This window comes from Apis dorsata, unplaced genomic scaffold (genome assembly GCF_000469605.1).
Source record: "Apis dorsata unplaced genomic scaffold, Apis dorsata 1.3 scaffold_444, whole genome shotgun sequence".
NCBI lineage: Eukaryota > Metazoa > Arthropoda > Insecta > Hymenoptera > Apidae > Apis > Apis dorsata.
In genome coordinates, this window is record NW_006263692.1 from 117,743 (window position 1) to 129,032 (window position 11,290).

Sequence of the window (11,290 nt, forward strand, 5' to 3'; positions counted from 1 at the left end):
GAATAAAAATAAATGATGCAACAAGAGTTTGGTTTGAGATATTAAGCTGATATAAAAATATATTAAATGTATTTATATTATTTATAACTTCAATTTCATGTGGTTATAATTTAATTTTAAACAAAAAATAAACTCAATTTTTAAAAAGTATAATTAATGCTATATTTTAAATAAATATATGAAAATATTTTAACAAAGAGTGTGTGAGTATATTTGAAATATAAAATTTAATGCTAAAATGTGTAAATAATATTTATATCAAAAAATTTAAGCAATTATATTGGTAAATTGTATCGATATAGTTCTTTTTATTATTTATAATAAAAGATAAATATATATTATTATAAATAAAATAAAATTTATGATACAGAAATTTTTAATAAAAATGAATGTTCAAAAACGAAAAAAAAATTACTTTCATAATCATGGAAATAATAAAAAAAAACGCAAACAATTTAATTTGGAACCAGGTATGAAAGGTTTTTTATGCACATGTAATTTCTCTGAAAAGGAATGTGTACGTGATGCTTATAAAATACTTAATGAATTTGCTGATGAGATTTATGGATTAGATTCTAAAAAGGTAAAATGGAATTTAACAATAATATAAATACATATAAAAATACAAATTTATCAAATTCTTTTTAATTTAAGGATTCTGACAATAAGAATATTAAAGTTTCTGATATAAAAAAAGATGAAACAAAATATAACGATAATGAAGATGACATTTCAGTTGTTTTAAATAAAGAAATTAACGAATTAAAAGCAGAATATTCAAAACCAATAAATGCCAGAAGATTTCAGGTAAATTTTTTACATATATTTTTATTTCTCTTTAAAATTTAAAATGCTTATAATTTTTCAATCAGGTAATTGACACTGGTGTTAAAAATATAATTTTTATAAGGAGTTCTTTGACAAATCCATTAGAATTAGTTACTAAAATTATCACTGAATTATATAATACAAAACAGCAACGTACAAGATATTTATTAAGATTACTTCCAATTGAAGTTATTTGTAAAGCAAATATGAATGATATCAAATCAAAAGCAGATGCAATGCTTGAAAAATATTTTGCACAGGAACCAAAAACATTTAGTATTGTATTTAAGTATGTTTTTTGATATATAAATTATTTATAACTTTATTATGTCTTTAACTATAAATGTACAGTAATTTAATTTTATTACAGTCGTCATAGTAATAATAATATATATAGAGATGAAATCATTGAAGACTTAGCAGAAATAATAAACAAAAAGAATCCTGGAAATAAGGCAGATCTAAAAAATCCAGAACTTGCTGTAATAGTAGAAATGGTACGTGGTGTTTGTCTTATGTCCGTTGCTCCCAATTATTATAAATTCAAAAAATATAATTTGTTAGAAATATGTAATATAAAAGAACCCATAAAATAGAAAAAGAAAAAAGCAAGATAAAATTTGAAGAAATATGTATTACAGAAGATAAAAATTTAATAAGAGAAATAAATTATGATAATGAAGATCCAAATAATTGATGTAAATTAAATTAATATTGTTTTATAAATTTATTATTTTAACAAATAAAAATAAAATAATAAATTATATGTTATTAATGATGTCGTGTATAATTTTCAAAATTTGATTAATGTTTTATAATTATATATATTCATGTTTTAAATAATTATATATTATTTATGTTTTATGTAAATTAGAAAATCATAATATATAAATATTTATAATATAATATGCAATTAATATATTAATGAATATTTTTATTCTTAAGTTTTTCACTTTTTATGATAAAATCTATATTGAATAAAAATTATTAAAAATAAAAAAGATATTTATAACATTTTAGTTTAAAAATTATGCTTTAAATTGATGTTCAAATATTTTATATTAAAATTATTTTCACAAGGTCCCATGGTGTAATGGTTAGCACTCTGGACTCTGAATCCAGCGATCCGAGTTCAAATCTCGGTGGGACCTTTGGTTTTTTCTTTTTTATATTAATATTTATAATATATTAAATTAAATAATGATTTAAAAAATTACTGCATTTATTTTTTTATGCATTAAAAATTCTTATATATTAATTATATTTATTATAAATATTGGAATAAAAATTTGATATAAAAACAATATAAATAATTAAATTAGAAAAACTTATAATTAAATTATATATATATATTTTTTACAATTAATCAGATTCAAATAAAAATAATTTAATATATGAGTATAAGATGCAAGCGGTTTAAAAAAGAACACACTTATTGACGCATTTTCAACAATTAAATTCCTTTCTATTTCGTGTCTAAAGATATTAGCTTCATGAAGTAATGTTGTAAGTATTTGATATCATTGTTTTAAAATTGTTACTTAAATAAATATTATATCGATATATTAAATAAATATTATATCGGTATATTAAATAAATATTATATCGGTATATTAAATATATATAATTAAAAATAAAATACGAATATGTCAGCCCGAAAAAATGTTCAAACTGGATTTCAACCGGTAAGTTTAGATACAAACTTTTTTATTTATGTAATATATAACATTTAAATCTAACCTATTTTGCATTATAGGATTCCGATGTTTATATTACATATGAAGATCAACAAAAAATTAATAAATTTGCAAGGCAAAATGCTAAAATGGATGATTTAAAAGAAGAATCAAAAATTAAACAAGTATTAATGAATTTAATGTTAATTTTTGCCACTTATAACCTTATTTGGATATGTATAATTTTATATACATATATTGATACATATTTTACAGAATGAATTAAAAAATTTAGAAGATGCATGTGATGAAATATCTCTTTTAGATGAAGATGCAAAAATTCCGTATCACATTGGTGAAGTTTTTATTTATGAAGATTTAGAAAGGACACAGGTATAAAATTTAATAATTATTATCATATATATTTTGAAATAATATAAAGTAATATAATATTATACATTTTTCTTTATTTTTGTTTATTTTTCTAGAATTACTTAGATGAGATTAAAGAGAAGAAAAAAAAGGAAATCTCAAATTTGGAAAGTAAATGTATTGATTTAAAAAATGTCATAACTGACTTAAAAACAAAATTATATGCAAAGTTTGGTAGCCGTATAAATTTAGAAGCAGAAGAGGATTAATTTAGTTAAATATCCATATAATGCTTTTTATAATATGAAATAAAATTTTTATATTATTATTGCCTCATTTCTTCTAATGCATATAATATATCTAAGTTTATATACTTCTTGCTCATCATATATATAAAAATCATATATATCCATATGTTAATTAATTGTTATTGTATAATAAACAACTAATAAATTAATTATAATTTTTCATATTATTTCTATCTTTTTAAAATATTAATTTAATATTATAATATACTAATTATTAATTATACTATTTATAATATTCATAACATCTTAAATTAAAAAAATATATAAATTAATTTTACAAATTATATATAATATTTTCAATCATTATTTATACAAATATCAATATTCATATATTATATTCATATATAAATACATATATTTATCTAATTAAAGATTGTATTTTAACTTCAACATTCTACTGACTTTAAATTTGGATTGTTGCCAAATTGTTCTCATTATGAAATGCTCATGTAACATGATTGAAAAGTTAGCTCAAACATCTAATATTTATATTGATTAAACAGTTAAACTTTGACTTTTTTTATAGTTTTTCCTATTATTATATAATGTTTTGATTATGCTATTTATAAATATTTCTATAAATAGTGTTTATAAATATATTAACATTAATATAAAATAATATATTAAAATAATATAATTAATAATATGAAATAAAAGATTTAAAATGCAATAAACATATAAAATATTTGTTTTCTTAAATAATTTAATTTTTTCAAATTTTTGTTCTTTTAAAAGATAAAAATTATGGAAAGATTGAAATAATCTATATATGAAATATAAAAGATAAAAAATATGTCTGTAATTAGTCTATGATTTATTTAATTCAACAAATGATATAAAATCTGATTATATAGTCATACAGTTTCTGCTTCCCTCTATCAACTTACTTGAGATAATTTTAGTTTCACCTTTCAGTTTTACTTTAGCCAGTTACTTAGTTAACTGCAGTTCATTCTTATCTACTATAGAAGAAGTATATGAATAATCAAGTGTTTTTTTAAATTAAAACATTCAATACATTCATTCATTCTTATATAAAAAAAATTATAAAATATACTTATTATATTTATATTTTATTTATATATTTAATATATTTAATAAAACATTTAAAATATTTTTAAAATAAATTTTTTTATATAATACAATTTTTCCAGAACGATATGGAAATAGCAAAGGAATTAGTATTAAATTTAAAACAAAGTAATTGTTCACATGCAGGATATGGTTTACAAAAAGAATGTGAAGCCCTTCTTGGTCACATTTTACAAAATGTAATAAAGTCTCAATTACCAGAATTAATTTTTGAAGTAAAAAATGAAGAAGATTCCATTCAATTTAGAGAAGAAGGTAATAAATATTTTTCTAATACTATAATTGAATATAAATAATTCATTAGTTATCATAATTAAAAAATATTAGGAAATCAACATTTCGTGATGGGCGATGATAACGAAGCTATAAAATATTATACAATGAGTTTGGCATATGCAAATAATAATGAACTTATGTCCTATGCTTATGCCAATCGATCTGCTGCTTTGTATAGAAAACAATTGTTTAAAGAATGTTTGATAGATATTGATGCTGCTTTAAATTTTGGATATCCAGAAGAAAAAAGAAAAAAATTAAAAGAAAGAGGAATTAAAGCAATTGAAGAAATTAAAAAAAAATTGAAACTTACAAATAATGATCATATTGATTCAGAAATATTTACAAATATGTGTTTATCAGAAAATATAAATAATGAATCAGAAAGATCTTTTACTGTAAAATATAGAAATGGTGAAACAAAACTTTCAGATATAAATAAAAATTTTAACATTAATGACAAGAAAGATACAATGCATAGTTTGAACAAAATTACTAAAAATAATGAAGAAAAACAACCAAGATACTTAGCAGATGAAGGTCCTTTAAAATTAATTTATGGTCCTAGTAAAGAAGCTCCAGCAATCAGTGATGGTATCAGCATTTCTTTTTCTGAAAAATATGGGCGTCATTTAGTAGTTACAAAAGAATTTAAACCAGGAGATATAATTACTATTGAAGATCCATATGCATATGTTATTTACACACAAAGGTATACAATCTGATAATATTAATATATCTATATAAATAAAATATCATAAATTACAGATATTATACTCATTGTCATCATTGTTTATCAAGAAGCTATAATTTAATTCCTTGTTTACATTGCCCTGTGGCTCAATATTGTTCAGAAAAATGTAGAATATTAGCTTGGGAAATGGCTCATGATATAGAATGTCCAATTATGGCATTAATTGGAAATTTACTTCATGTTGATAAGGATAAAATACGAATGCTTACCAAAATTATTAGATTTCTGATCATAGTAACAGCAAAAGGTAAAAATATCAATGAACTGCGTGCTGACATGAAATTAGCTGAATCTAATCCAGGTAAAGAATAGAATTCATATTTTATTGCTAAAATAAAAGAATATAAGATAAAATTTGAATTATAAAAAAGAATAAAAAAATTACAAGAAAAAAAATATAATAATATCATAATAACATACGGTTCATTTTTAGATTTTATAAAATATCTTTCTTTTGTAGATAATAGAACTGCAGGATTTACAGATGAAGACATATTGGATAGTACCAGTGCACGATCTGCTTTGAGTCTTGCTACCAATATGACAATGAGACCACTTATTGGAATCAGTGCTTTTGCTTGTATTTCAGCTCTCGCGGCTATCCTTTTAGCCACACAGACTAATTTTTTCTGCAATAAATATGAAGTGAACCAATTAAAAGACATTAACAATTATTCAGACATTATATTTTGTAGCAGCATCATGTTTCGTGCATGTGTTATAATGTCTTCCAATTGTTTTTCAGTAATTTATTTAATACATAATATATAATATAGATTATAAAATATATTTAAAAAATAATTTAACAAGCAATTTAACAAAATAAAGGATAAAAATTATATTAGAACAGTTTTATATTATAATTAATTTATTTTTTTAGGTGCAACAAGAGCCAGGGATTAAAGTAGGTTCAGGATTATATGTAACGAATAGTTTATATAATCATTCTTGTGCACCAAATACATTTCGTCATTTCGAAGGGCTCACAATGATTACCCGCGCTTTAAAACCATTATATCCTGGAGATCAAATATTCACAAGTTATGGTGCTGCATATGCATATATGACAAAATCTGAAAGAAGAGAAAAAATAATGCAAGACTATTTTTTCGAATGCGATTGTATCGCATGTGAATTTGATTGGCCTATATATGAAAAAATTTTGCAAAATCACATTGGTTCTATTAGTAAAAATAAAGAGCTTGTAGGAAAATTGAAACCTTATAAACAAAGATTGGCGAAAAATATGTACGATATTGATGCAGTAAAGTCGGTTCTTGGTATATTATATAATGAAGTATCCCAGCCATGTGAAGAAATCGTTCATGCGGAACAATACCTGAAGAGTTATTATTTAGGTAAATTTAAGTAAATTTATTATGAATTTGCTTATATTAATTTATATTTATAACTTTGCTTACCTGTGAGTATTTAACATTATGCTTTATATTCTGCAAACCACTTTTATTTAAATATTTTCACTTTGAATACTTACTTCTTGCTTATTAATCTAATAAGACTGCTTCTATAGCTTAAATTGTTTTATGAAAATTATATATTAATTGCTTGACTGCAAGGGTATGTAAAAAATTAATATTAAATACTTGAAATTCAGATTCAATTTTATAAATATTATTATTTTCTTGTTTTTAGATCCATAAACATCAATATTAATTAAATTATCAATGAAAGACATAAAATATTCCTAAAAACATTTTATTGAAGTTATACATGATGTTTATCTAATTCCTAAAAAAATGTGCATAGCTTCTTATACACGATACATTTGTGTAAATATCCAAACTAATTAAAAACATGTAACATAGATAATGAAATTCATTAATGAAAAAATTTAAAAATCTATACCATATTTTCAATAATGCAATAGAAAAATTGATATATTATGTATTTTACATCATTTACTGTAAAAATCAAATGCTTTATACTCACATATACAATATATTTTTACATTAAAGCATATGAGGCTTGTAAATTTACCAAAATGAATTTTTGTTGATCTTATTTTATAATATAAACTAATTAAATGTCACATTGTAATCTTATGATATTAATAAAAACTATAAAAGCAATAAAGATAAACATGGCAATTAATTAAAATTATGATAATGAACTTCAAATGTTAAGCCAAATATAATGAATTATTTAATCAAATTGTCAATTACTAAATCAGTATGTTACATATTCAAGTATTTTTTATCAGAAGAAATTATATAATTAATAAAGTTGAATGTATGATTATACATTAAATTTGTTAATATTTAAGGTATATTTAATTCTTGTCTAGTTTTATAATAATAAAAAAGAATAAGTATGGAAGAAATATAGAACTAATAATAAAAAACATTACACTTCTCTAATATTTTGTTTTCTTTATCATTTACATAATATGAAATATATTGAACTAAAATATTTTTTCCTAAGAATGAAAAAATTGAACAAATATCTGTATAAACAAGTATTAGTATACCTACTTTTATAAATCATGTAAATAACGTTTATAGAATTTGTGAATCATTCTACATTTAAAATATATCTTTTTGATACAAATAAAAGCATACTAACACTTTATTAGAAAAATATTCCAATTATTGCAATTGAATGCAATCCTACCAGAATTCTGATTTCTTATCAAATGTTATCATAAAATTGTCATTTCATTAAATCAAGAGTAACTACTTCAGAGTCAGAGATTGTATAAATATGAGAAAAATAAAGGAGATCCAAATCCCCCAATTATTCATTATATGATAAATAAAATTGAAATGAATTAAAATCGGCCGATATTCGAAAAAGCAGCGAACAGAGGTGTTGTAGTTGTGGTCGGTTGCCGATCGCCGATGCTTTTGAGTAAATTGCCTTGCAAGAGACTGTCAAGTGCCTTTTGAACTGTTGGATCGTTTAGCAGAGGCGATGGTGAAACTCCCGTAGTAGTAGTAGTAGTAGTAGTGGATGCTGTTGTCGCAGTTGATGCTGCTGGCATAATATGATGTACTCATGAAGTTAGCAGTTGTAATACCAGCAATATATATATTCGAAGTTCGTTCGCTTTGATCACTGGATTGTATAGACGACACAATAACACTACACGCACGAAGAACTCGATCAGAAACCCAAAGCGTACGAAGTTCGTTTATGTTTTTAAATCACTCATGTTCAATATTTGCATTAAAATTTTACCTGGTATTGTCTAAAAAATTCTTAGACATAATTTGCGGTTTTTTATCAACATCAAATTGCTTCTAAAGTTCTTCATTAATAATTTATGTACGCGATTTAAAATTATATTTTCTTTAGACATGTTCATGAAAGATACATAAACATATCCAAACAGAAAAATAATAGATAGGCGATCTAAAATCCGTAAGATACACCTATAACGACCTTCATAAGAATGCAAAAAACTGCAACAGGTCAGTTTCATTACGTAAAAAGCGCGACATGGTTTTTAATGTTTTTTTTGCATAATGAATAAACTAATAATAGTATTTTTAAAGCAAATGAAACTACATATATATTGCAGTAAAAACTCATACTACTGCATTTATAATACATATATTTTTTTAATTTCTTACCAAAGGAATTTTTGTTAATAATATAATAATTTTTTAAAATTACTGGAATGAAAACTGATGATTGATTTTATAAACTTATCTATACTTTTATAAAATGCATATTAAATGCATATAATTTATAAAAAATATTATAATGATAGAAATTTAATATAAAATTACTAATATTAAATCTTTAATATTATGTACATTTTGTTTAAATCTAAATAATAAACTTTCATAAATTTTACCTGTTCCCCAAGTAGCTGGTGGAACGGGTGCTGGTGTTGAAGTTGGAGCTGGTACTGGACTTGGTGCTGGTGCAGATGAAGTTGTTTTATTACTGTTTAAAATATTAAGTATCCTAGATTGTAATTCTGCTTGTTTTGGATCACTGACTGTTATCGTAGTTGTTGTAGTTGGTAAATCTTTTACATCTCCTAATTCAACTTGCACTTGTTCTTCACGTTTAATTTCGAGATATTTTATAACTCGATCATATTGTAATACTGTTAATTGATGATTATCAGCCAGCATATTTAAAAGAACTTGAATAGCATCAGGATGTCGTTCGTTTGCAAAAGGTGTATTCAATGGAACCGATCGTCCACCAGCTTTGTAATTAGCAAAATCGCGCGATATTAAATTAATAGCATCTTCAACCAACATATTTCTATGTTCTATAAGAAAAATGAAGTTATATTAATATAATTCAGGAAAATTTTAATAATATTATTAAAAATCTTTACCTTGAGGTAAACCATGAAGAATATTTAAAGTTAAGGAATGATGTTCTTGATTAATAGGTGTCACTACAACTGCATATAAACATCCACGACTTGCAATATTTCCTAGAACTCTACTTAAGAGGACGTCTTCATTTGGAAATAATAAATCAACTGTTAATCCAATTTTTTTTAACCTCATTTCAATACTTTCAGCATATTCTCTATTTGAAAAAATAAATTTTAAATCACGTTAATAAAAAAAAAAACTAAAATAATTTAATTTTATTTTAGTACTTATAACTTACGTTAAAACTTTGTTAACAACAATGATTTCACAATCATTTTTTTCAGTTGATACATTTGAATATTCATTTGATGTACTTGTATTACTGTATTAAAAAGATATAAAACAAAAATATTAATTTAATAAATAAAAATATAATATTAATGTAAAAAAAAATTTTTAAAAATATTTTAACTTACTTAAAACTCATATTCATATCTCTAGAAGTAGAGTTTTTAAAATCTTCATAACGATTATTGCTGTCATTGAATGAATCTCTATTAAAATTATTGCCTCTTAATCTATCCCCTTGTTTATGATCCCAATCTCTACCACTTTTATCATCTAAACGTGGGCCTCTATTAATAGGGCTACGATCTCTGAAGTTATTTCCACCTGAATTATCTCTATTTTTATTTCGATTTTTTCCACCTCTGGTACCTCTTGGTCGACCACTCCCTCCATTATTCATACCTCCCCCACTACTTTGATTCTGATTATTTGTATTACGGTTTTGATTTCCACTAGGTCTATTTTGATTTCCAGCTGGTCCAAATTGATTACCACCTCTGCTTTGATTAAATTGATCAGTACCACCTCTATTTGGATTATTTGGATTAAAATTATTATTTCCTTTAGATTGCATTACATTGTTAAATTGTTCATTCCCATTATTTCGATTTTGATTTCCAAATTGATCATTCATATTATCTCTATTCTGATTTCCATCTGCAAATTGATCATTTCCTCCTCGAATTTGCATATTATTACCTTTTTGATTGTCATTCAATTGTGGATCACAACTAAAATTTTGGTTTGCATTAAAATTTGAATTTCCTCCATAACCCTGATTTCCATTATTAAAAGAATCATTTCCAGCATTAAAATGATTATTGCCAGAATTAAATTGATTATTAGGTCCTCCTAATTGTTTTCCTGCACCTCCACTAGATTGATTATCTTTTTTTGCTGGCCTAACATCTATTTAAAAAATATATAAATAAGAATATTTAAGAAACATATATAAATAAAGTATTATATATATAATTATATATTATTATATATATTATTATTATAATATATTATAATATAATATATATTATAATATATATTATATTATAATATATTAATATAATATAAATTATTATAATAATAAATAAATAACTGAAACTGAGTTATAGACTAATTATAAAATTATAAATTTAAGTATTTTGAATTATTTGTATTTCATAGTAATATTAATCGATTTTGAAATTTTATATAAATATATATTATTTATTTAGATTTACAAAAGTATTTTAAATTTTTTTATAGATTTAGGTAAAAAAGTTAAAAATCATAACTTTTACAATTCAAACTAATAACAATTTGTTAAAAATTTTTTTACATATTATTTAGTAAACT

The 11,290-nt window shown here is 22.5% G+C and overlaps 4 protein-coding genes and 1 non-coding gene across 9 annotated transcripts in view; 4 read left to right on the forward strand and 1 right to left on the reverse strand.

Moving 5' to 3' along the window:
• Nucleotides 1-370: 370 nt before the first annotated feature.
• On the forward strand, nt 371-1,435 carry LOC102673253 (THUMP domain-containing protein 1 homolog). Its single transcript, XM_006619811.2, has 4 exons — nt 371-583; nt 655-807; nt 873-1,117; nt 1,199-1,435. Exons 1-4 carry the CDS (start codon nt 386-388, stop codon nt 1,422-1,424), a joined length of 822 nt encoding a protein of 273 aa, XP_006619874.1. The 5' UTR covers nt 371-385; the 3' UTR covers nt 1,425-1,435.
• Nucleotides 1,436-1,907: 472 nt separating this feature from the next.
• On the forward strand, nt 1,908-1,979 carry Trnaq-cug. The gene has a single exon. It is a non-coding gene; the product is annotated as a tRNA-Gln (tRNA).
• Nucleotides 1,980-2,434: 455 nt separating this feature from the next.
• On the forward strand, nt 2,435-3,332 carry LOC102673956 (prefoldin subunit 4). The gene is made up of 4 exons (XM_006619817.2): nt 2,435-2,513; nt 2,585-2,689; nt 2,781-2,897; nt 2,993-3,332. Exons 1-4 carry the CDS (start codon nt 2,475-2,477, stop codon nt 3,143-3,145), a joined length of 414 nt encoding a protein of 137 aa, XP_006619880.1. The 5' UTR covers nt 2,435-2,474; the 3' UTR covers nt 3,146-3,332.
• Nucleotides 3,333-4,093: 761 nt separating this feature from the next.
• LOC102673657 (SET and MYND domain-containing protein 4-like) lies at nt 4,094-7,402 on the forward strand. 3 transcript variants are annotated; one of them, XM_006619816.2, is made up of 7 exons: nt 4,094-4,157; nt 4,339-4,531; nt 4,604-5,264; nt 5,321-5,607; nt 5,767-6,050; nt 6,187-6,664; nt 6,960-7,402. In XM_006619816.2, the coding sequence occupies exons 2-7, from the start codon at nt 4,345-4,347 to the stop codon at nt 6,965-6,967; spliced, it is 1,905 nt and encodes a 634-aa protein (XP_006619879.1). In that variant the 5' UTR covers nt 4,094-4,157; nt 4,339-4,344; the 3' UTR covers nt 6,968-7,402. The 3 variants fall into 3 exon arrangements, with proteins under 3 accessions (XP_006619879.1, XP_006619878.1, XP_006619877.1); XM_006619815.2 differs by lacking the exon at nt 6,960-7,402 and having other exon boundaries at nt 6,187-6,820; XM_006619814.2 differs by lacking the exon at nt 6,960-7,402 and having other exon boundaries at nt 4,108-4,157; nt 4,328-4,531; nt 6,187-6,820.
• Nucleotides 5,516-11,290, reverse strand: part of LOC102673383 (putative uncharacterized protein DDB_G0285119) — a 6,550-nt gene continuing 775 nt past the window's right edge. Inside the window, exons 2-7 of one of the 3 annotated variants that reach the window (XR_422367.2) lie at nt 10,087-10,867; nt 9,909-9,992; nt 9,625-9,824; nt 9,127-9,555; nt 5,727-5,935; nt 5,516-5,634 (exon numbers count right to left, since the gene is read on the reverse strand). Coding sequence is in view for 2 of the 3 variants with exons in the window: in XM_006619812.2 (XP_006619875.1) it covers nt 8,095-8,300; nt 9,127-9,555; nt 9,625-9,824; nt 9,909-9,992; nt 10,087-10,867 (1,700 nt within the window). In the remaining variant the exon portion in view is untranslated. Of the gene's footprint in view, nt 5,635-5,726; nt 5,936-7,006; nt 8,301-9,126; nt 9,556-9,624; nt 9,825-9,908; nt 9,993-10,086; nt 10,868-11,290 lie in introns of those variants that run through there. The other 2 variants (XM_006619812.2, XM_006619813.2) reach the window with 2 other exon arrangements.